Source organism: Nuphar pumila, chromosome 1, assembly GCF_984573655.1.
Source record: "Nuphar pumila chromosome 1, dmNupPumi1.hap1.1, whole genome shotgun sequence".
NCBI lineage: Eukaryota > Viridiplantae > Streptophyta > Magnoliopsida > Nymphaeales > Nymphaeaceae > Nuphar > Nuphar pumila.
Genome location: NC_143249.1, coordinates 4,592,100 through 4,615,202, shown reverse-complemented (window position 1 = coordinate 4,615,202; position 23,103 = coordinate 4,592,100). Strand labels below are relative to the sequence as shown.

The following is a 23,103-nucleotide window of genomic DNA, read 5'->3' as shown; positions in this document are numbered from 1 at the left end:
GATCATACTCGAAATCAGATAACACTTGACATAGTAAACCTTTAAAATCAATAACTTTGCAACCATATATCATAATTTAATGATTTTTTATGCGTTTGAAAGCTTATTTAATTTTCTAAATCCTTTCTTTTTAAGTCAAAAACAAATTTCTTTTCTTTCATTTCCAAAATTTTATGATAGTCAATCTGTTTTTGTTTTGGCAGATTCAGTTGCTTATTTAAATAAGCTTGATCTTATTTATGATATTAAATAAAATTATATTTATGATTGTTGATTATGATTACATGTTTGTTTATAGTTACAACTGTCTATCTAAATAAGCTTAGGTATTTTAGTCCATTATTTATGATCATAAATTATAATTTAAAACATTGATTAGGTCATGAAGATTTCATTTATATATTTTAATTGCCATATCATATAGATCATGTATATAAGTGTAAAGCTAATCTCATACTATGATTATTTTAAATAAAAAAAAGGATGTGATTGTTTCTCAAAAAGCAAAATGATAAAATTTTATACTTAATTGCAATCATACATGGATATGCCATATTTGATTTGATAATATTCATTGTAGTATTTAAAATTCATAAAGTTTATAGGTTATTTTTTAGATCTTTTCCAATCATCCTATATAAAGTTTGATATTATTAATAGGTTTTGGAGCACAGTCTTCCGCGTTTCCTCTAAAAAAAAAGGATAGAAAGATAGATTTTTTCAAACAAATCAGTGAAATTTGAATAGAGAAATTCTGGTATTATTCTATTGTTAGAAGCAAAACTGCCTCTCTATTTCAGTTTTTTTTTTCTTATTTCCTTTCCCTCTCACATTTAGTAATAGCAACCTTTGTAAGTTTACTTGAACCTATCTTTTAACATTTTTTTCTCTATACTTTGTAGGTGTTTTTCTTATTTACAGATATTCTTTAATAAAAATTAAGATATGCATGCTGTATTGAGATTGATTATTTCATTTAAGTCTAAAGGGTGCAAATTAATTATTTGAACCATTTAAGAAGCAACCGGTTTTAATTCCTTGTTGCACATGATTTTCTATGTGATTTTCCTTGGACGGTCTTACTGACCATTTTACATAGCGATTTAGTGCCATAAGAATACTAGGGAGTAAGATTATTTCTTCTATATATTTGTTTTGCATCAAGTTTTTATAATACACTGAAATTTGTTGAATAATTGGGGTTTAGGGTTGTTAGAATATTTTTAAGAGGTTAACAACCTGACACTTTTTGGAGTTGAATGCATTGATAGTTGTTGGGCTTGTAATTAATTGGAAGAATATTGGTTACACTCTGTCTAAGGCTCATGGGTACAAGTGTCAACGGGTCGAGCTTTACCCCGACCCGACATATGCCAAACCCTATAGGGACAGGGTTTGGTGATAAATAAGAAGGTCCGATTAGAATCATAGTCAGACCAGAAGGGTTCAATTAATATATAGAGCTGGATATGGTTTGTGAAATTTCATACCAGACCCGGGCCCAACACAAGTACTATCTAAGAACTATAAAATTTCAATGTAAAAAAGAAAAAAAAATATTGTTTTACCAGCTGGGGGTTTGGTTCATGTAATCCTTATGGAATTAAGGTATCGTTTCTCTTATGGTGCATCCGAGTGGACCGGGTCTGGACCTAATACCATTATCTCAAATCAGGTGTAAGATTAGTTCCACTTGGTTCCGAACCAAACCCAACCCAACCCAACCCGTTGACACTCCTAGTCATGGGTGCGAGTTTTATTTCATCAATTTGAACCGGTTGATATATTGAACATGACCCTTTAAATAGGGAATGCACTTTTGATTGATTTATTAATCATGAAATTTTTACACATTGTGTATCATTGAATTTTAGAACGTTTAAAAAATCTACTTGGTTTGATCTAAAAAAACACCAAAAAGTGATGGAATGACTATTTGTAGCAGAGGGCAAGGTGGAATCGAGGGTAGCTAATATTTTTCGGTAAATGCTGGTAGTAGGCTGATAAAGTACCAGACGTAGTATTCTACAGTTGGATTTTATTTTGGGCTATGAAGTGGGCCAAGTCTCAACCAGAGCCCCGATCCAATGAGCCACCATGGGTAGGGCCAATGTTGTCAGTATCGGTTTTAGCCCTGAATTGTTCGGCCACCAATTCAGCCGTATTCTGATATCAATACTTAATTGAATCGTTCTGCATCGACCCAAAAACAATAAAAAGTTATTATGGATCAATCATAACAAGACATATGTTAAAACTATTAAAATAATATTAAAAATTTATTTTTTAGTATTTTTTTTACAAGGTAGCCGATTCAATGGTAAAAAAGCCTATCAATTATTTGCCGATACTCACCGACACTGATAACATCGGGTAGGGCAGGTAAAGAACTCAGCAGCTCGTGGCTCGACTCAGTTTAGCTCATTTGGAGCTCGTTCGATTGTTGGCTCAGCAAGACAAGCCACTTAAGTTTTTTTTTTTTTCTGAAAGGCAAGTTGGGGTTAAGAGGTTAGGCAGGCCCCTACCAGATATCTCTTAAGCCCAGGAATTCGATCCTTGGCCTTAAGCTTGGCACAAGACCCGGCTTGCCACATGGGATACCAACCGGGTGGGTTTAAGCTCGTTTAGATGAAGTTATATATAGGATTTATGCGTGATACATGTTAAAAAAAAATATGGAAGCTCAATTTGATTTAGCTGGGTACGTAGGTGACCAAGAGGTTAGGGTTTTCATTTTTACTATGGACCTTATAAAAATTGTTTTTTTTATTTAACAAGTCAGCTTGTGACTCAACTCGCCCTCGTATGAGCTTGAGCTCGGCTCGACTTGCTCGAGCCAGACAAGCAGAGTTGAGTAGTAGCTTGATGTGAATGAGCCCAGCCGGAAAACCCTTGATCCGACCCGCCATGCCAAAGTTGAGGCAGTGTTAGGTTGGCAACAACTGCAGAATGTTCGAGATATTAGGAGTTTCCTTGGTCAGGCTGGTTACTACCGACGATTTATTCAGGGTTTCTCTCGTATTGCTTTACCGTTGACAAAACTTCTGAGAAAGAGAGTCAAGTTCGAGTGATCAGATAAGTGCAAAGAGAGCTTTCAGATGCTTAAGCAGAAGCTCACTTCAGCTCCAGTTTTGTCTTTGCCATCAGGTAGTGGCAGTTTTGTGGTTTTCTCGAACACATCTGGCACGTTGGGTTGTATCCTAATGCAGAATGGTAAGGTTATAGTTTACGCATCACGTCAATTGAAGGTTCACAAGCGCAATTACCCGACACACGACCTCGAGTTGGTCGTTATAGTTTTCGCGTTAAAGATATGATGACATTATTTGTATGGCGAGTAGTTCGAAGTGTTTATCAATCACAAGAATTTAAAGTATTTGTTTTTGTTGAAAGAGCTAAATATGCGATAGCGTAGATGGTTGGAATTTATTAAGGATTATGATTTTTCTTTATCTTATCATCAAGGTAAGGCAAACATAGTATATGATGCGCTTAGCAGAAAAACTAGTAGTGTTATATCCAGTTGCCTTAGTGGAGGATGAAAGCTACTAGAGGATTTTATTGCGTGGAAGCCTTTTGCTATGGGTCAGGGCATGATTAAGCTTGCTAGCCTAGTCGTGCAACCAAATATCTTTGATAGGATCATCACAACGCAATTGAAGGATCCTCGGTTTGAGAAATTGAAGGCCCTTACCTTAGTGAGCAACACCTCTTTCCACCTTGGAGAGGATGGAGGTATTCGTATGAGAGGCCGTATTTGGGTACCCAACGATCTTGATTTGAGGCATGAGCTCCTTGACGAAGCTCACAAATCTTGATATACCATTCACCCTGGTACGACCAAGATGTTTAAAGACCTTCATAAGAGGTGTTGGTGGAATGGCATGAAGAAAGATGTTGCAGATTACGTTTTGAAGTGTTTGACTTGCCAGCAAGTCAAGATTGAGCATCAAAGACCTGATGGTCTATTGCAGCGTATAGAGATCCCACAGTGAAAATAAAAAGAGATCACTATGAATTTTATCGTGGGACTACCTAAGACTCGTCGGCAACACGATGCCATTTGAATAATCGTTGATAGATTGATCAAGTCAGTGCATTTCTTGCCTATTTGTGTGACTCAGACTCGTGAGAGTCTGACAGATCTATATATTAAAGAGGTAGTTTGTTTGCATGTGTGCCTATATCGATTATATTTGATCACGATACTCATTTTACCTCACATTTTTTGGGTCAGTTTCAACAAGCTTTGAGTACGAGGTTAAAGTTTAGCACGACATTTCACCCTCAGACTAATGGTCAGTCTGAGATGACCATTCAGACCTTCGAGGATATGCTTCGAGCATGCACTTTAGATTGGAGAGGCGATTGGGATAGTCACATGATTCTCGCTGAGTTCTAGCTATCATGCAAGCATTGGCATGTCACCCTATGAGGCACTCCATGGGAGGCCGTGTAGATCGACTATTTACTGTGATGATGTCGATAACCGCAGCGTGGAGTCGTCTATGGCAGTTCACCAATATACCAATTATTTGTGATCGTTTGCACACAACACAGAGTCATCAAAAGAGCTACACAGATCATCGTCGTAGAGAGCTTACTTTCGAGGTTGATAACCTTGTGTTCGTCAAAATCTCTCCTACCAAGAGCGTTTTTCGTTTTGGAAAGAAGGGTAAACTTAGTCCAAGGTATGTCGGTCCTTTCAGGGTTTTAGAAAAGATTGGCAAGGTAGCCTATCGCGTGGAGTTACCACCGCAGTACTCGCAGATTCATGATGTTTTTCACGTTTCTATGCTCAGGAAATATGTCCACAACCCTTCTCACATCATTCAGTATGAGGATATGGATATTCAAGAGGACCTATCTATTGTCAAGAGGCCTATTTGCATTGTTGACAAGAAAGAATAGGTTCTACAGACTATAACCATCCCCTTTGCCAAGGTTCTTTGGCAGCATCATGGTACCAAGGAGTGCACTTGAGAACCCGAAGCATGAATGAGAGAGAAGTACCCTCAGTTATTTGTATCTGAGTAAAAATTTCGCGGACAAAATTTCTTTTAAGGAGGGTATGATGCAAAACCTATAAATTTTTAAGAGAAAATAAATAAAGGAATTGCTTTAATTCGAGTTAAAACATGTTTTTATCTGTTTTCAATTTTGTGTGTTTTATATGTTTAATTTATCTTTCTTACAAAAAAAGGATAAAATGGTCATTTTAACAATTGCGATAAATAAAAGATTGTTTAGACCCAAACTTTCGTCTAAAATAAGATTGTTATTCGCTAAATACACTTAATTTTAGTTTAGCTTTTTATTTATTTTTGCTTTGATTTTTACATAGATTATTTTTTGTTTGTTATTATTATCATTATTTTTATTTTATTTTATTGTTTTTATAAAGTTCTTTTTAGTTCATCGGGTCGGTCCGAACCGGGTCCGCTCCGGACCCGTTAAACCCCCTTTCCCCCGTAAAAGCCTTAATCGAGCCTTCTCCCTTCCCCTTTCATTTTGTTCTTTCACTGCCGTCGTGACGCCTCCTCCCCTTCCCCGTCCGCAGCCGGCCGGAGCCGGGTGCTATCGCCGTAACCACCACCGCCTCCGCCTCTTTCCCTTCCCCATCTGCAGTCTCGCTGGAGCCGGGCCGTCGCCGACCTCCGTTGGCCGACGCCATCTATCCCTCCTTCCTTCCTTCTTCCCTCACTCCATCTCTGTCGCCGCCCCGTGCCGCTGCCGTGAGCCTCGTCTGGGGTGCCACCTCCTCCCTCTTCTCTTTTTCCTTTACCCGTCTGTGGCCTCGCCGGAGCAGCGTCGTCGCTGACACCCCCAGCCGACCCCTCTCCTCACCTTATTCTCTCTCCCTTTCATCCGAACGCCGGCCATCGCCGACGCCCCTCCTCTTCCCATCTTCCTCACCTTCTTTTTCTTCTTCCCCTTCTTTCTTCTTCTCCCCTTTCTGATCTGTCGCCGCATTCCCCTCTGTCCGAGCATCGACCGGAGGCAGCCACCACCCATTGCGGCCGGTCACTGTGTTGGCCACCCCTGCCGTTGTGTTTCCCTGCGTATCCACCACCGACGCCTTGATTTTTGGTAAGCCACTACCCCTATCCAAATGCCCCTACTCTTTTTCCCTCCTCTGTTCAGCAAAGCATGCCGGTGAATCATAATTTTCGTTTTCTTTGGGGTTTGATTTCACTAATATGGGTAGAACCCGAGCCACCGTAGGTGGCTGGACATTTGTTTTTGCCGGAAGAATGGCCCCAGCCAGGGGTTCATTGCTTCGTAAAAAAATCATTTAGATTATCCTTCTGTTTCTTAGCCGCATGACCCTAATCGGGGTTTTCTCGAATGTTTGCATGTTACCCGTTTACAAATCCGAGTCCCTAACTAATCGGGATCATTTTATTTTCGTGTTGAACTGCATATATGCGTTAGTTTTGAATTATAGTTTACTGTTTAGCTGCTTTAACCCTCTTTTGAGTTTGTTTTTGCTTATAGGTTTTTGGCGAACGGCTCATTTGTGTGCCGATTCCCAGCATTGGAAATTGTGCAGGGTTGTTGTTGCATGGCAGCAGGGGTATCCCTTGCGTCGTCGGTTTCCATTTTGTTCTATTGGTTTGGATTCGATTCTAATGAGTGTATATATGTACATTTCATTAGAATCGGGTAACTCGATGTGTGTGCCATCACTGGGTTGATGCGCGGGTAGTGTGCGACCTTAGGGTGCTCTCCAAACTTACTTTGAACTTGTTAGGGTATCGCTGTGAGGTTTTTGAAAATCGGGTTACGAAAGTTTGTTTTTGTTTTTATCGCTCATATACAAGATCGTATTTAAATAAGCTGGTCGTTGTGTGAGTGCAGCTATAGCGTTCTCTGCTTGTGAGAGGGACGAGTAGATCGTGTCGAGTAGCACTCGCACTGGACTTCCAGGACACCGAGTTTCGCTTTACTTTTCGTCGCGTTGAAAAGGTAGGATTTCTAAACTAAAGTTTCAGAACGTTATTCATGTTGTATGATGGATTCTCAAAGTTAGTTTGTACGTACATTAAATTCGAACCACATGCACAACGTAGAAATGTATTGTATTGTTTTGTATATTTGTGCTTTGCAGGTACGTAACTGAGCTAATTGCGTGATGCTTAGTACTAAGCATCGCATGCGGCTAAAAATGCCATGCAAAAATAAATAAGAAAAATACAAATGCAAAAGCATGCAAATCGGGTAAATTCCCGTGGTGAGTAAGTGATGCAAACACATCATATGTTATTTACCTTATTGGATGCAACACTTTTCTGTTCACACGCTCACTTAGTTGTAGATATCTATGATTACTTTGCGAAAACATGTTTAAAATGAATGTATCGTGTTTATGAATGTGATTTCATCTTTCTAAATATCCTTGTGATGTGTGCAAATATGATATGATGGTTTTACACCTGAAATTATAATAGTTTATGTGATTGCATTTTATGTTAAGCATAATTGAGATTAAACTATGCATGCAATCGTGTTAAAAAATGAATCATGCATGTGAGCATGTATAGTAGATTATGACATGATAGAGTCATGCATGAAAATGAATACAAATTTGTTATGAACATTCATGAGAGCATATGAATTTGAATTATTCAAGTGACATAGATTTTTGATATCATGCATGAGTATGTAAATTTGAATTATACAAGTGACATAAATTTTTGATATCATGCGTGAGTATGTAAATTTGAATTATGCAAGTAGCATAGACTTTGATATCATGCATGAGAGCATATAAGTTTAAGTTATGCAAGTGACATAGACTTTTGAATTCATGCATGAGGGCATGATAGGGTTTTCTTGTGAGAATATAATGCTTGGCTCTGATCTATGACTTAATAATGAAGATAACCCCGGACCATGGGTCCATTTTGAGGCGCCAACAAGGCTGAGCTCTCTGGGATAGCTGGATCCGTTCCGATCTCGTGTCTTCTCGGGAGAGGGAAGGGCAGTACAACCCTCGTGGGACATGTTGAGTTTCGAGGGTTGAGGGTGCCTCTTGTCTCTGTCCCACGGAGGTTAGGGGACAGGTCTACGAGTGAGTCCTAGGTGGTAGTACCACAACTCTTTAGAGTTAGAGATGCATGCCCGACTTCTTCGTTGGCGATTTTGGTTTAACGTAGTCTAAGACCTGGGACCATGAGTTTGTTCTCCCAACCGCTGCACTGCAGGGTTGAATCGCTCGGGAAAGACCTAGTTAAGTCATACGAGGGTGTTAAAAATTACATAGAATAATGAATACTCCTATGGTTGTTTCTGGATGTCTATACCCTCTTTTGTACCAGATGAGAACAATTAATTAGATTTTTAGGATAACTGCTTCCATATGCATAATCATATATTGTGAATATGTAGAGACTTTTATGTTTACATGATTATTGCATATGAATCTTGTTCCATGTGAATGAAAAAGGTATGCTTATGCTTAGTCATATGATTTGACCTGTTATTACAAGCCAAAGGCTTGGTTGATGCACGTGAGGTGCTTGTGTGTGCGAGGCACACGGGAAGAGTCAAGATATGACCAATTCTATTATGATATTTGAATTGCAAAGTACATAAATATTCTGATAAATGACATGTGAATACGTATTTGAAATAATACATGCCTTAGTCATATGTTGGACATGTGCATGTTTTCTTTTGAGTATAAAGAAAGTGAATGATAGCATTGCATGATAGCTTGTATTCTTGCTTCACTTTAGAGTATGTTATAACTTGTTAGTTTCATTCATTTATGCAATTGATTATCATGTATATGAATGAATGTGAAATGGAATGCCATGAATTAAAATAAGAATGACTTTGATGTTTTAATGCACACGAGTGATGTAATTATGAATGTCATGCAATAACTGATGGTTTATGTGATTGAATATCATGTTTTTATTGAGAGAGAGAAGGATGAACAAGGACAAGATCTTCAAGCTCGCCAAAGGGTTCAGAGGGAGGGCGAAAAATTGCATACGCATAGCGAGGGAGCGCGTTGAGAAGGCGCTTCAGTATTCCTACAGAGACCGCAGGAACAAGAAGAGGGACATGCGTTCCCTCTGGATTGAGAGGATCAACGCCGGCACCCGCCTGCATGGGGTATGTGTACACCACTCCCTCCTTATTCTATTTGCTTTCAATATGATCTCTCTGCATTCGTTGGTTACTTTTCTTTCGGGATTTTTTGTACTGGGTTCTTCCATTTTGGTATTTTGGTGTAACTGTTGCTGGATTGGTAATGTTGGTACTAGTTTGACGGTGCCATTGTTAGCTTTGCCTTTGTGAGGAAGAGTCCACATATCAACTATTTTGGAAGTGTTGTTTCTGCACTTTGTTGATCCATGCTTGGAGTGATGTCTTCTCGGATTGGGATACTTTCCTAAGGAAGTCCTCAACGCACCGCATACCAGCCCCAAGGGCATCCGTTGGCAATTTCTTTGGTGAACTTGGGTCTTCATGGCTTAGAGGCTCGTATGGTTAGAGCATAACAATCATATCTTCCGCAGCAATGTTTGTGACATTGAGGGCATTTACAACCAGCTGCAATGAAACTTAGTGGGAGGGCTCGCCTCAAGTGGCCTAGTCTTCCAATGGATTGGATAAGGGAGTGCAGGGCTGATTTTGCGCTCCACTCTTAATGCAGTTTCTTATTTTTATGTTTTTTTTTTCTGGTTTCTCTTATGTTATTCTTCTATTCTAGTTGATCTCATCGTAAATGGGGACAGTGATATCTCATCACCCCTCCCCTTCCACTCTGTTTTCTGCTGATTTGCTGTAACTATTACTCGAGAGGGTGTTGTGTGTTTTCCCCGGAAGACAAATTCACGTGTTCCGGTGTGTACGGAGAGGGTAAAATTTGGTAATGATTAACATACTTTGTTTTGGCAAGATGTTTGGTAAGGTGACATCAAACTAAGAGACTTTTATCCTTTGGTGTATGCTCTTGATAGAGACAAATATAGTTTGGTGTGTGATTTTTGGTCTGCCACGGGAGACATGTAGGACATTGTATTGTGTAGAGAGCCCTCAAATTTGGCTTATCAACAATGGATGGCTTTCTTATTGAGCTTCTCTCTCTCACATCATGAGGACACAATTTTTTGGTCTCTCACTAGCAATGGAATTACACTTTTCTTGGACCATCCTCTACTCCTTGGCTCCCCAAACATGCCTTATGGGGTGCGAGGTTGCCTTTTTGTGGGTTTTTTCATGGGCTAGCTTGTCCTTCTTGACGCATTGAACTCGAACTCTATGCTCAAAAGGTGTGGTTTCCACCTTGGGTTCCTGCTTGTCTTAAGAAATTTCAGTTTTCTTGGTGTAGAATCCGATTTGCTCGTTTTTATCTTTTTGGTTTTCGTGTGATTAGGGTGTGGAAAGGTAATGGGTTGTCTTTTAATGTTTATTTAGATTGCTTATCTGTTATGGGTTCGAGTCTGATAGAAATTTTCTAGATGTTTGTCGATTCAAAGAATTTGAGATTTTTGTGGTGTAGAGTATTGTTGACTATGAGAAGATAGTTCTTGGTTTTGGAAGGTTAATCTTACAAGTCCTGTTAGATACCCAATGTAGTTAGTAATGATTGCTATTTGAATGAGACCACATATCGTCTAGTTAAACAATTGATTTGATTGCTTAATTGGAGATGCTGATGATGCTTGTGGAAGTCCAAAATAATAGATTATCTATCCCTTTTAAGAGACTATTTTTCTTGTAATTTGATGAAAGTAATTCAATAACTGGGTTATCCAAGAAGCATGTCTCAGTGACCTAAGATCCAATTAGATGGAACATTACAGCTCCCTTGGTTATTTGAAGTTTTTTGGATTCGGCCTCAATTTAGTTTTGGGGACTCCCAAGTTATGGGAAGTCGTTATGGGTTTAACTCCAATAACTTATCTTATGCTATCCCTTTTGAAGTCTATACAGTTTGTGAATGGTTGCTAATAATAGCTTTTGGCAGCTTCATGTGGCTTCTGTTTATATCTAATGCTTTCACAAGGAACTTGTATTATAGTTGTATATTTTGGTGAGATTAGTTACTAAAAAAATATCAGTCTTCAGCAAGGTTAAGATGTAATATCATTAAGAAAGCTCAAACACAGACATGGACATGTCTTTGACTATGTTCAACTTTTTTTTAGATGTGTCCATGATGTGTTATGCCATGTACAGTAGCAGTGTCATGTGGACACTGTTATGCGAAGCTAAGCAAAGGCTCCTTGTGACATTGTTGAATGAAGCTCGTTTGGTCAACGGCTTATCTCAATTCTTGATTTAGATTGCATTAGACTAGCTGACTGGGTTATTTATTCAACCAAAGGCTTGTGTTTTAAATGCATTGAACAAATAATCGTATGTGCAAAATGGATGTATGAAATGTCATCTCTCTCTCTGCCATCTGCATGCATGCTAGCATCAGTTCTAGTGAATGCATGGTGAATGTGACACAGTAGAGAATCTAAGGGGTTCAAACAACTAGGGATCCATGATTAGGCAATTTCAGCCATATCGTCATCAAAAGATAATTTTGTACTCCTTAAGCAGCGTGAAACAGACTTGGGAGTTGAAGGGAACTGTTACAGTAGGTTAAGTTCTACAACTCATGAGGGCTGATTCATCTTTCTCTTCTGCCACATGAACAGTTTCTGCATTTTCATTAGACCTCCTGACTATGAAATGGATTTGATAGAAATTTGATGGCTTTCATAAGTTTCTTCTTTGTGTCAGAATTGTGTAACTATTTATTGAATAGTTGGTCCAATAGATGATCTATATCAGACCATAGTTACCAGGAAAAGAAATGGATACAAGAAGTGATGCATGAAGCGGAGGCATGGAAACAAGTGCTAAACGGGAAGTAGGATGCGATTATGCAAGTGCATGAAAAATGAAAATGAAACCCATAGAAAGTAATATGAAGCACATACAGAAGCAAATAAGAAATGACATGTAGACAAATATGAAGTGATATAAATGTTAAGATTACTATATCCTTTTGTATGTATATAATATACATATATATGTATATATTATATATTTGTATATATATATATATATTTATATACATACATATTCATTGTAAAGTCAACTAAAGTTGTCTTTACACTAGTTGTTGGGAACTCAGCCCAACAACTAGATTTCTAGTCTAGTGGTTAGAGATGACTTTCTCTCTCCTCTCTTTACTTTATCTCTTCCTCTCTTTTCTTTCTCTATATATGGTGTGTGTGTGCCTATTATGGGTGAGAGAGTGATATGTAGTTTTAGGTTCTTTTGTGTGTATTGTAGTTAGTCCCTTATTTATTTATTTATTTTTATGTATTTTTATTCATTATGAATGAAATCATTTATTCATACAACTTGTATCAAGTTTTGCATATTGTTAGTATTCAAATACATTTTGATTGACATTTGGACTACGATTTGGAATGCCTTGGGTTTCATGCTATTTCGTGACATGGTATCAGAACAAGGCATCTTGGCATCTTGTTCGTGTTTGTGCTTCAAAATAAAGATTTGAAATGATGTATGGCTTGGACTCAAGACTCTTGTATTCCGTATGTATTTTTCTTTGGTTTATCTACTTTAGACTTTATGACTTATATTTAAAAATATATTTGAAATATTGTGGCTATTTATTAAAAATGAATATGTTTTTAAATTAATTAAAATTAGAATTTGTGGAAATTATTGTCTTTTGACATATGTTTTTACGTAAACATGTTTACTTGAAATATATATTTCAATTGTGAATATATATATTTTTGAAAAATATCATAATGAGAATTATATTTTGCAAGAATATATGGTTTCTTAAAATTTTAAATACTATGAATGTTGTTATAAATGCACCACAAGGCTCCAAATGCGCGTATCGCCTCAAGGCGAGGCCTCTTGTGCCTTGAGGCACATGTAAAAAGCGCAAAGCCCTTGAGGTTCACGCCTCATACGCCTTGAGGTATACACTTCAACACCCATTTTTTTAAATGGTCAAATGGGGATCAAAGCCCCCATTTGACCAATTTTTTGGGGAAAATAGGGAGGCCCTAACCATAATTAGGGTCGAGGACCTTCCTTTTTTTTGTCTCTTGTCTCTCCTTGCTGCATCGATTGTAAGGTTATACCGGGAGAAAGTGTAGCTACACAACATAAAGTCTTAATTTTAGATCTTAGAATTAAACAATGCCGCAAAAGGGATAGACATAGGATAGATCCTAAAATTAAGTAGTGGGCACTGAAAGAAGCTAAACAAGGAATGTTTGTAGGGCAGGTAATTAAGAAAGCTGATTGGTGTCTCGAGGAGGATTCAGAATCAATGTGGAATAAGATAGCGAGTGGCATGAGAAAGGTGGCTAAGGAGGTATTGGGTGAGTCTAAAGGCGGTGCACCGTTAAGTAAGGATACAACATGGTGGAACGAGGATGTCAAATTAGCTATTAAGGTTAAAAGAGAGTGTTATAGAAATCTAAGTAAGAGTCGTGATAATGAGAATTTGGAAAAGTATATGATAGCAAAGAAGGAAGCTAAAAAAGTAGTTCGAAACGCGAGGGATAAGGTATATAAGGAGGTTTATGACAAGTTAGATACCAAAGAGGGGGAGAAGGATATTTATAGGCTTGCAAAGATGAGAGATAGGAAATCGAGGGATCTGGGTATGATTAGATGTATCAAAGACGAAACACAAAGGGTTTTAGTCAAAGATGAGAAGATTTAGGAGAGATGGAAAGATTATTTTGATCAGCTATTTAATGGAAGTCATGCTCAGTATCTTGGAGACTTGTCCATTCCTTTTCATGAGATGAATCGTGACTTCATGCGCAAGATTCAAAAGAAAGAAATTGCAGAGGCTTTGAAGAAAATGAAATCAAGAAGGGCAGTTGGCCCAGATGGTATACATATCGAGGCTTGGAAATGCTTAGGAGAGAAAGGTTTAGAATGGTTGACAAATCTTTTTAACAAGATTTGGCGGACAAATAAGATGCCTAATGAGTGGAGGAAGAGTACTTTGGTGCCTCTATATAAGAATAAGGGTGATATACAAGATTGCACAAACTATCGTGGTATAAAACTCATGAGTCATACTATGAAACTTTGGGAGAGGGTGATTGAGTCTAGGTTGAGGAAGGTTGTCATGATATCGGAGAATCAATTTGGTTTTATGCCTGAAAGATCAACTATGAAAGCTATACATCTTCTTAGACAACTTATTGAGAGAAATAGAGAGAGGAACAAAAATTTGCATATGGTTTTTATTGATTTGGAGAAGGCATACGATAGAGTACCTAGGGATGTTCTCTGGTGGACTATGATGAAGAAAGGTGTTTCTCTCAAGTACATTAGTATAATTAAAGATATGTATGAAGGAGTAGTAACCAATGTCCGCACTTGTGGAGGGGTGACAACCAATTTTTCTATAACGGTTGGGTTACATCAAGGATCTGCTTTAAGCCCTTTCCTATTTGCTATAGTGATGGATGAGCTTACGAGATCAATTCAAGAAAATGTGTCGTGGTGTATGTTGTTTGCTGATGATATTGTTTTGATTGATGAGTCTAGAGTTGGGGTTAATGCTAAGTTAGAATTATAGAGACAGACATTGGAAGCAAGAGGTTTTAAGTTAAGTAAGAGTAAGACAAAATTTATGGAATGTCGGTTTAGTAAGCAACAAAGTAGTGATGGGAGTGTAGTGAAGCTTGGTGAGCATGAAATACAGGTGAATGATTGTTTCAAATATTTGGGATCTATCATTCAAAAGTATGGAGAAATTGATGGAGATGTAAATCATAGGATAAAGGTTGGGTGGATGAAATGGAAAAATGCAACTGGAGTGTTGTGCGATCGTAGAATGCCATTGCGGTTGAAGGGAAAGTTTTATAGAACGACTATTAGGCCCGCTTTACTATATGGTACGAAATGTTGGGCTGCCAAGAGACATCATATTAAAAAAATGAGTGTAGCTGAGATGCGTATGCTTAGATGGATGTGTGGAAATACAATAAAAGATAAGATTCAGAACGAGGAGATACGTAAGAAGGTAGGCGTTGCACCCATTGAAAATAAGATGAGAGAGAATCGTTTACGGTGGTTTGGACATATTCGGCGAAGGCCTAATGATGCTCCAGTTAGAAGGATGGAGAAATGTGAAAATATATTAGTTAAAAGAGGTCGGGGTAGGCCTAGGAAGATTTGGATGGAGATGATAGGAAAGGATATGAATGCTTTAAACCTCACCGAGGACATGGCATTGGATAAAAATGATTGGAGGAGAAGGATTCATGTGGAAGACCCAGAATGATTTTCTGTGTTGGTTCATATCGCTGACCCCAATTGTTTTGGGATGAAGGCATAGTTGTTGTTGTCTCTCCTTGCTCTCTACTTTCTCGTCTCTCCCTGCTCTCATTGATTCGAAACTATTGCATGCTTCATTCATATATGTATTAGTTGTATGGTTAATATGGCTTCTAAAATGTAATAGTTAATTGATCCATGATTATTTGTATCTTCTTAAATCTTTATTGAATAACATGAATCATTTCTTATATCTTCCGCTGTGTAAAATAATTTGTTCTTGAAAGAAAATTTGAGTAATTTACTCTTCTTTGTGGGATTTAAACTCTTTTGTGAGTTATTTTTTCATGGTATTGATGGTGGTTGAAAATCGATGCCTTTTAATCGTGATCGATGAGTATTGACATTGAATAATGCATGTTTTCATACATTTTTGAAGTAATTAATGATTTATGAGCTTATCTTTGAGATATTTTATGCAGCATTTATCTTTTTGATAATATGCGATTATGTTCTCTTATGAATTAAGAACTATGATATCTTAAAATGATCTAATTGAAGTGAGTCACTCAATGACTATTGTGTTTGAAAATTTTGATTTTTTAACATAATTTTTTAAAATGTTAATTTGTCTAATTAAATATTTTTTATATATTATATTTTTGGTGCATTTGGCCATCCTCTCTCCATAATATATAACTGATAGAGTTTATTTTTGAAATCTTTTATGTTTTATGATATATATGTATATAGTTGAGATGTTTTGTTAGCTTTATTTACTGGTTCTCAAATATTGAAGATCCTAAAGACCCTTTATATAATGGAGCATATGATTGAAGATCAAGAGCATAATTTAAGGAAGCAACAAATGGAATGGAGAAATGAGTGTAACTGAGATGCGTATGATTCGATGGATGTGTGGAAATACACTAAAAGATAAGATTCAGAACGAGGAAATACGTAAGAAGGTAGGCGTTGCATCCATTGAAAATAAGATGAGTGAGAATCGTTTACGATGGTTTGGGCATATTCGGCGAAGGCCTTATGATGCTCCGGTTAGAAGGATGGAGAAATGGGAAAATCTATTAGCTAAAAGAGGTCGGGGTACGCCTAAGAAGACTTGGATGGAGATGATAAGAAAGGATATGAATGCTTTGAACCTCACCGAGGACATGACATTGGATAGAAATGATTGGAGGAGAAGGATTCATGTGGAGGACCCAAAATGATTTTCTTTTTGGTTCATATCGCCAACCCCAATTGTTTGGGATGAAGGCGTTGTTATTGTTGTTGTTGTTGCTATTGTTGTAACAAATGCAATAACTTGATGAAGTAAATGAAGACATTTTATGTAATGGGTTCTTTCTTTGTAATTGCAAACTCACCATGTGTCACAGTAAGTTTGAGGGCGGTGTTAGAATTACTCTATCCTTTTTGTAAATATATAATATATTATATATATATACATATATATTCATTGAGTTGACTTTACACTAGTTGTTGGGAACTCAGGCCAACAACTAGATTTATGTTGGGAACTAAGCCCAACAGTCTAGTTATTGGGAACTCAGCCAAATAGCTAGATTTGTGTTGGGAACTAAGCCCAACAACTAGATTTCTAGTCCAATGGCTAGAGAGAACTTTCTCTCTCCTCCCTTTACTCTATCTCTTTCTTTCTTTTCTCTCTATATATGGGGTGTGTGTGTCTATTGTGGGTGATAGAGTGATTGGTAGTTTTAGATTCTTTTGTGTGTTTTTTAGTGTATTGTAGTGAGACTCTTATGTATTTATTTCTTTTATGTATTTTCGTTCATTATGAATGAAATCATTTATTCAAGTAGGCTTCCCACTAAAGGGAATCAAATTTCCCATATTTTAGAAGCAGGTTTCCCAAGGCTTCCCCTCCTTTCGGGGAAGTGAGGAGTTTCCCGCATCCGAAGCTAGCTTCTGGGGAAGCAAGTTTCCCCATAAAGCAAAATGCTTCCAGTGAATATGTATCAGACACATGTTGTTAGGATCTCCTATATAAAATTGATAATGCTGTTATTAATATTCTCCTGCTTTTATGCATTTTAAATGTGCCTCTTATCTGAAATTGCTATTTTTGATGTTTCAAGAGCACTTCTATAACTAAACCAGCATTTAATCATCATGCTGAACTAATAGCAATCTCTGTGACTGATGTTTTAAGATTTCTTCCTTGTCTGTTCTTGAGGACCACTTAAGGGACCTTTGGCGATTAAACTCCCACATAATGAACACCTGTCTTGATAAGTTATAACGCACAGTGTTTGAATGTATTTGATGTTTTCAACTTCGAGAATCAATGCTTTAAAAACATTCTATCAGTGTATTTGGCTTTCTGGTGACGTTGATGCTTTAAAACTATTCTATCAATTAAAAAAGTATTTTAGTTCCTGGTTAACATAGGGTTTTTGTGTAAGTCTCCATACTCCCACCTCCTCCATGTTGTACATGTTCACTGGCTAACCCTTGTATCATCATTATCAGAACACATCTCATCTGCATGAGGTTGGCTTGTGAATTCCAATTCTTTATTCACTTTTTAGGGATAAGCACATGGCCACATTGATATACCACCTCTAGTTAACTTCTGTTAAGTTTTGGAAGAATGGTCTTCCTTTTTCCCACTTGAACCTGCATCTAATTACTGCAGCAGCGCTGTGATGTTTAAAGTTTAAACCCTTATTAGGATATGAACAAAATGCCCTCTTTGTGTGTCATGCTTGAGTTTCTTGACTGGCTTGCAAGAATGCTTATTGTTTTCTGGTTTTAGCTCTTTCTCAAAGTGTTTAGTTGAATTAGAGCATCAATTCAATCATTCTTGATCTTTGTTTATTGAGTCCTTGTGTTAGTGTGCAAGGCACGATTGCTGAGAAAAGTAGGTGTGTGTTTAGTTGTAGATGAAGGCTTGTTTAGATCCCAGTATGCCAATTTCCAAAGTTGATAGTTCATAGCTCAAGATTGCATCATTACTAGGACGTACCACCAAAGATGGCTGATTACAACCCTCATGGGTTCTGGTTACCTTCTTGAGAAGGTAAGACCTTTTTTGGTTTTCACAGTCCATCTTGTGGTTGACCTTTAATTTTTAGTAAATGTTCAGGGAGCCAACCGCCTGTGCATCTTTTTAGCCTTATTTGCTGGCATTGCCCTAAACAACTAATGCAGTGAGTTATTGTCTAGCATTTGCATGGTTTACATAATGATGCAAGTGTTTAAGGCCAACATCACATTCCCTCCGTCCCCTCTTGTTGATTACACAAGCACAGTGTGTGTGCTTCTATGTTCTTATGCACATTGGGAGGTATAACAAATTTGACGTATGGGTCTACTGAGGCCGACATCTCGTTCCCCCATCCTTTCTTGTTGATGACACAAGCACATAGTATATGTGCTTCTATGTTCTTGTGTACATTGGGAGATATAGATAACAAATGACATGGGTATACTGACCTTGCCCGGCAAACCCACTTTGAGATTAATGATAAACATAAGGCTAGATATACTGAATTTGATTTCTTTACAAAAGAATCATTAGAGAAAGAATCATGAAAGAAGAAACCTAGATGACAAAAGAAAAAACAATTTATTCACCTTAAGGGTCTGGCACGAGAGAGAGAGAGAGAGAGAGAGAGAGAGAGAGAGAGAGAGAGAGAGAGAGAGATTTTCGATAGGCAAGCTGGGGTTAGGCGGAACCCATCAGATATACAACCATACCATTGGGATACAAGGTTATCTGCACTCATTGCTCCTACCAGACAAGCAGAGCCCCGTTGGTGTGTGAGAGAGAGATTGCTATTAATGTTAATGATCGTCTTTTATATGCAGGTGAATTATAGTACTTTCATCCATGGGTTGATAAAGGAGAACATCCAGCTCAACAGGAAGGTTCTGTCAGAAATATCCATGCATGAGCCCTACAGCTTTAAGGCTCTCGTTGACATTTCCCGCAATGCATTTCCTGGAAACAGGCTCCCCAAGAAGGAAGGAGTAGAAGCATGATTTTGCTGATGGTCAGGTTGTTGCCAAGTCTGTACCAGAAAACTTGATCTTATGCTTTCCTTGGATCAATTTGCCATTTTAAGGCTGTTGGTTATGTTAGAGTATGTTTACAAGTCAGTTTTCTAGAGAATTGCATTTTCATTCTTCAAGCACGTTCAGACCATCCTCCTGTATGCTGAATGAGCCAGTTATATTGATGTTTTTCCAAGGAAATGTAGATCCCCATAGCATACCATGCTGTTTTGTTTTTCTGTTTGAGAACTGGGAGTTGGAGGGAATTGGGAAATTGGAATAATCGAAGGCATCAAGTACCAGAAAACTTGATCTTATGCTTTCCTTGGATCAATTTGCCATTTTAAGGCTGTTGGTTATGTTAGAGTATGTTTACAAGTCAGTTTTCTAGAGAATTGCATTTTCATTCTTCAAGCACGTTCAGACCATCCTCCTGTATGCTGAATGAGCCAGTTATATTGATGTTTTTCCAACGAAATGTAGATCCCCATAGCATACCATGCTGTTTTGTTTGTCTGTTTGAGAACTGGGAGTTGGAGGGAATTGGGAAATTGGAATAATCGAAGGCATCAAGTACCAGAAAACTTGATCTTATGCTTTCCTTGGATCAATTTGCCATTTTAAGGCTGTTGGTTATGTTAGAGTATGTTTACAAGTCAGTTTTCTAGAGAATTGCATTTTCATTCTTCAAGCACGTTCAGACCATCCTCCTGTATGCTGAATGAGCCAGTTATATTGATGTTTTCCAACGAAATGTAGATCCCCATAGCATACCATGCTGTTTTGTTTGTCTGTTTGAGAAGTGGGAGTTGGAGGGAATTGGGAAATTGAAATAATCGAAGGCATCAAGTACCAGAAAACTTGATCTTATGCTTTCCTTGGATCAATTTGCCATTTTAAGGCTGTTGGTTATGTTAGAGTATGTTTACAAGTCAGTTTTCTAGAGAATTGCATTTTCATTCTTCAAGCACGTTCAGACCATCCTCCTGTATGCTGAATGAGCCAGTTATATTGATGTTTTTCCAACGAAATGTAGATCCCCATAGCATACCATGCTGTTTCGTTTGTCTGTTTGAGAACTGGGAGTTGGAGGGAATTGGGAAATTGGAATAATCGAAGGCATCAAGTGGCTGGAATTACTAATGTCACGGAGGGCTTTTGGGTGCACTTGGCTCACTTTGCATTGAGATGGAAGCACCATTTCCATGTGACGCAAAAATATGGTTTTCCCAAAACGTGCCATTGAGGATGGAGTTGTCATAAACATCCTCTTGTGAATGGTGTTGAAATGCGGCTTTGAGGCTGTCAACTCCATTCCTAAAACTTCCACAAGCCACCCTAAAACATATGGGTTTCCGAAGTATTAAAAAAAAGAGAAAGGACTCTACTTAAACCACTTAAAATTTCTTTCCTTAGATACGAGACTAAACAAATTTCAAAGAATTTTGAAGAAAACAACATAATGAATCAACTTATTAAAATGCATCATATTAAGCACTTTCTAGATATAACTAAAAAATCTATTCTTACCCCATTGGTGAGATGACTTTGGCAGCTAGCTCTTTTTGTTGTACTTCTAGTAAGCTTGCACGACAATTCAAATCATAAATAACTATGACAAAGAGAACTTGATTTGTTTTGAGCTCTAAAATACATAAAATGATCTTCCTACTGCAGTCAGGTCACAAAAGAACACTTAAAATCAAGGTTTTAAAACCCGGTGATTCATCGCTCCCTCTTTGAGTGACTCGTGACTCTGCTGGGTCATGTTAACTTTATATTTTATATAGAATATATAAATATATTATCTATATTTTATAGTATTTTATCAATATATTATATATAATATATATGATATGATATTTTTATAATATATTTAATATATAATTTTATTAATACATGTATCATTATTTTTATATATAATATACATAATAATTATATTATATTATATATGTATATATATGCATGACACGCCCATGACCACCGAGTCAGCTCATGACTCGGCTGAGTTTTGTAAAAGCCGAGTTGCATCTAGTTTTTGTCCCGGTGATTGGGCGATCCGAACCGAGTCACTGGGTCAAATTGGCGAGTTTTTAAACCATGCTTAAAATATTTAAAATAAGGAATGATATTAATTTTTAAGAATGATGCCAATAACCCATTTATAACCCTTAAATAGAAAGAGAGGTTGCAATGAAAAGTCATACCCTTTAGCAACATGACCCTCCATACAAATCCTTTTATGAAAGGTTATGTCTCATGCAAGTTTCAGCAATGTATCGTTTGGCCAACCATTCAGGCCGATACTGATACTCACGTGAATCGTGCTGAATCAGCTAAAAAACAATTAAAAATATTGAATATCAATCAAAATGTGGCATGTGTTAAAGCTATTAAAATAATTTTAAATAATTTTATATTTATTAAAAAATAACCGATTCAGGGGTGAATCATATCGATTATCTGCCATACTATATCTACCAGAGGATACGCACCGATACTGACAACATTGGTTTCATGACTCACCATAAAATACCTTTAGTAAAAAATCCTAATATCAAGAGTCAGGACTTTTTAAAATAAATATACAAAAATTAACTAATTATTATTATTTTGAAATTTTATGCAACACCTTTAACTTCGTGACATTCACAAGTTGCCCCTGCCAGATGACCGGAGCCCTTGTTGGCAATTACAATGATTGTTGAGAGATAAAAAGAGATGAAATGGATTTGAGATTCATCACACCCTCATTCAGGCTAAATATTCATAAGGCTAGGGTTACTTTTGAATCTCAAATTCATAGGTCTGAGGTGGCATTTTGTAAGAAAACATAAATTTGGTGTGGATCCCACGTCAGATTCAATACACAGATCACATATCATTGGCACTGGCATTGGCACATGGAATTTTTCACAGGGTGGGTTGTTTCAAGTTTCTTTAACATGAGAGAGAGAGAGAGAGAGAGAGAGAGAGAGAGAGAGAGAGAGAGAGAGAGCACTCTAAAACTTATAGATGAAATAGAAGGTTTGGAAGGAATAAGCCAACAAACTATCTTTATTGAACAAGGAATAAGCGTTTGATTCCCCATTCGAGCTTCTCCAGGGGAAGCACAAAGTGTGGGCTCTACACGTGTCCCACGCGCCTATGCAAACGCTTCTCATAGGAAATTTTTTTCCTATGAGAATTTCTTCTTGCTTCCAAACGGCATTTGATTCGCCAAAAAAAAGGTGGCACCGAAAAGTTACTCGATAAATTGTCAGTGGAAAAAAGTTGGACCCTTGGGGGTCAGAGACTTTTTTCCCCTCAATTTTGAGTATATTTTATCCCTCCCCCCCCCCCCCCCCCCCCTATGGCGTTCCCGAGCAGGACTTTTTTTTTTGGCGTGTTTGATAGCGCCCATGGGACCCATGCCATGTAGGGACAAAATATTCCTGCGATCTTCAAACCCTTTCTAATTGTCTTCAAAGGAATTTCCACCTACCTCTTTGAGAAAAGATTTCCCAGTGATTCTCACCAAATCCTAACCGCAAGGGAAAGAAAAAGGGAACAGCACTCGTGAAGTGAACCCAACAAAAATGAAGGTACAAAATCTTCTGATCATGAATGACGCTGGCCCCTCATTCTATAATGTACGCTTTTGCAGTACAGCCACAATAATGCCCCAACTCCCCATACTTCAAATAATCCAGTGAAGAAATTTCTAATTTTAACTTGAAATTCCGGTGAGACCCAAGAGGGTAGCTTAGTTGG

The 23,103-nt window shown here is 37.6% G+C and overlaps 2 protein-coding genes across 3 annotated transcripts; both read left to right on the top strand.

Moving 5' to 3' along the window:
- Nucleotides 1-4,479: 4,479 nt before the first annotated feature.
- Nucleotides 4,480-4,911, top strand: LOC149847748 (uncharacterized). Its single transcript, XM_090002161.1, has 2 exons — nt 4,480-4,691; nt 4,803-4,911. The coding sequence occupies exons 1-2, from the start codon at nt 4,480-4,482 to the stop codon at nt 4,909-4,911; spliced, it is 321 nt and encodes a 106-aa protein (XP_089858287.1).
- A 595-nt stretch (nt 4,912-5,506) lies between these two features.
- LOC149847747 (uncharacterized) lies at nt 5,507-19,551 on the top strand. Of its 2 annotated transcripts, none has more exons than XM_089998511.1 (4): nt 5,507-6,090; nt 6,862-6,969; nt 8,940-9,126; nt 19,165-19,551. In XM_089998511.1, the coding sequence occupies exons 3-4, from the start codon at nt 8,941-8,943 to the stop codon at nt 19,336-19,338; spliced, it is 360 nt and encodes a 119-aa protein (XP_089854637.1). In that variant the 5' UTR covers nt 5,507-6,090; nt 6,862-6,969; nt 8,940; the 3' UTR covers nt 19,339-19,551. The 2 variants fall into 2 exon arrangements, with proteins under 2 accessions (XP_089854637.1, XP_089854611.1); XM_089998485.1 differs by having other exon boundaries at nt 8,933-9,126.
- The last annotated feature ends 3,552 nt before the right edge of the window (nt 19,552-23,103 follow it).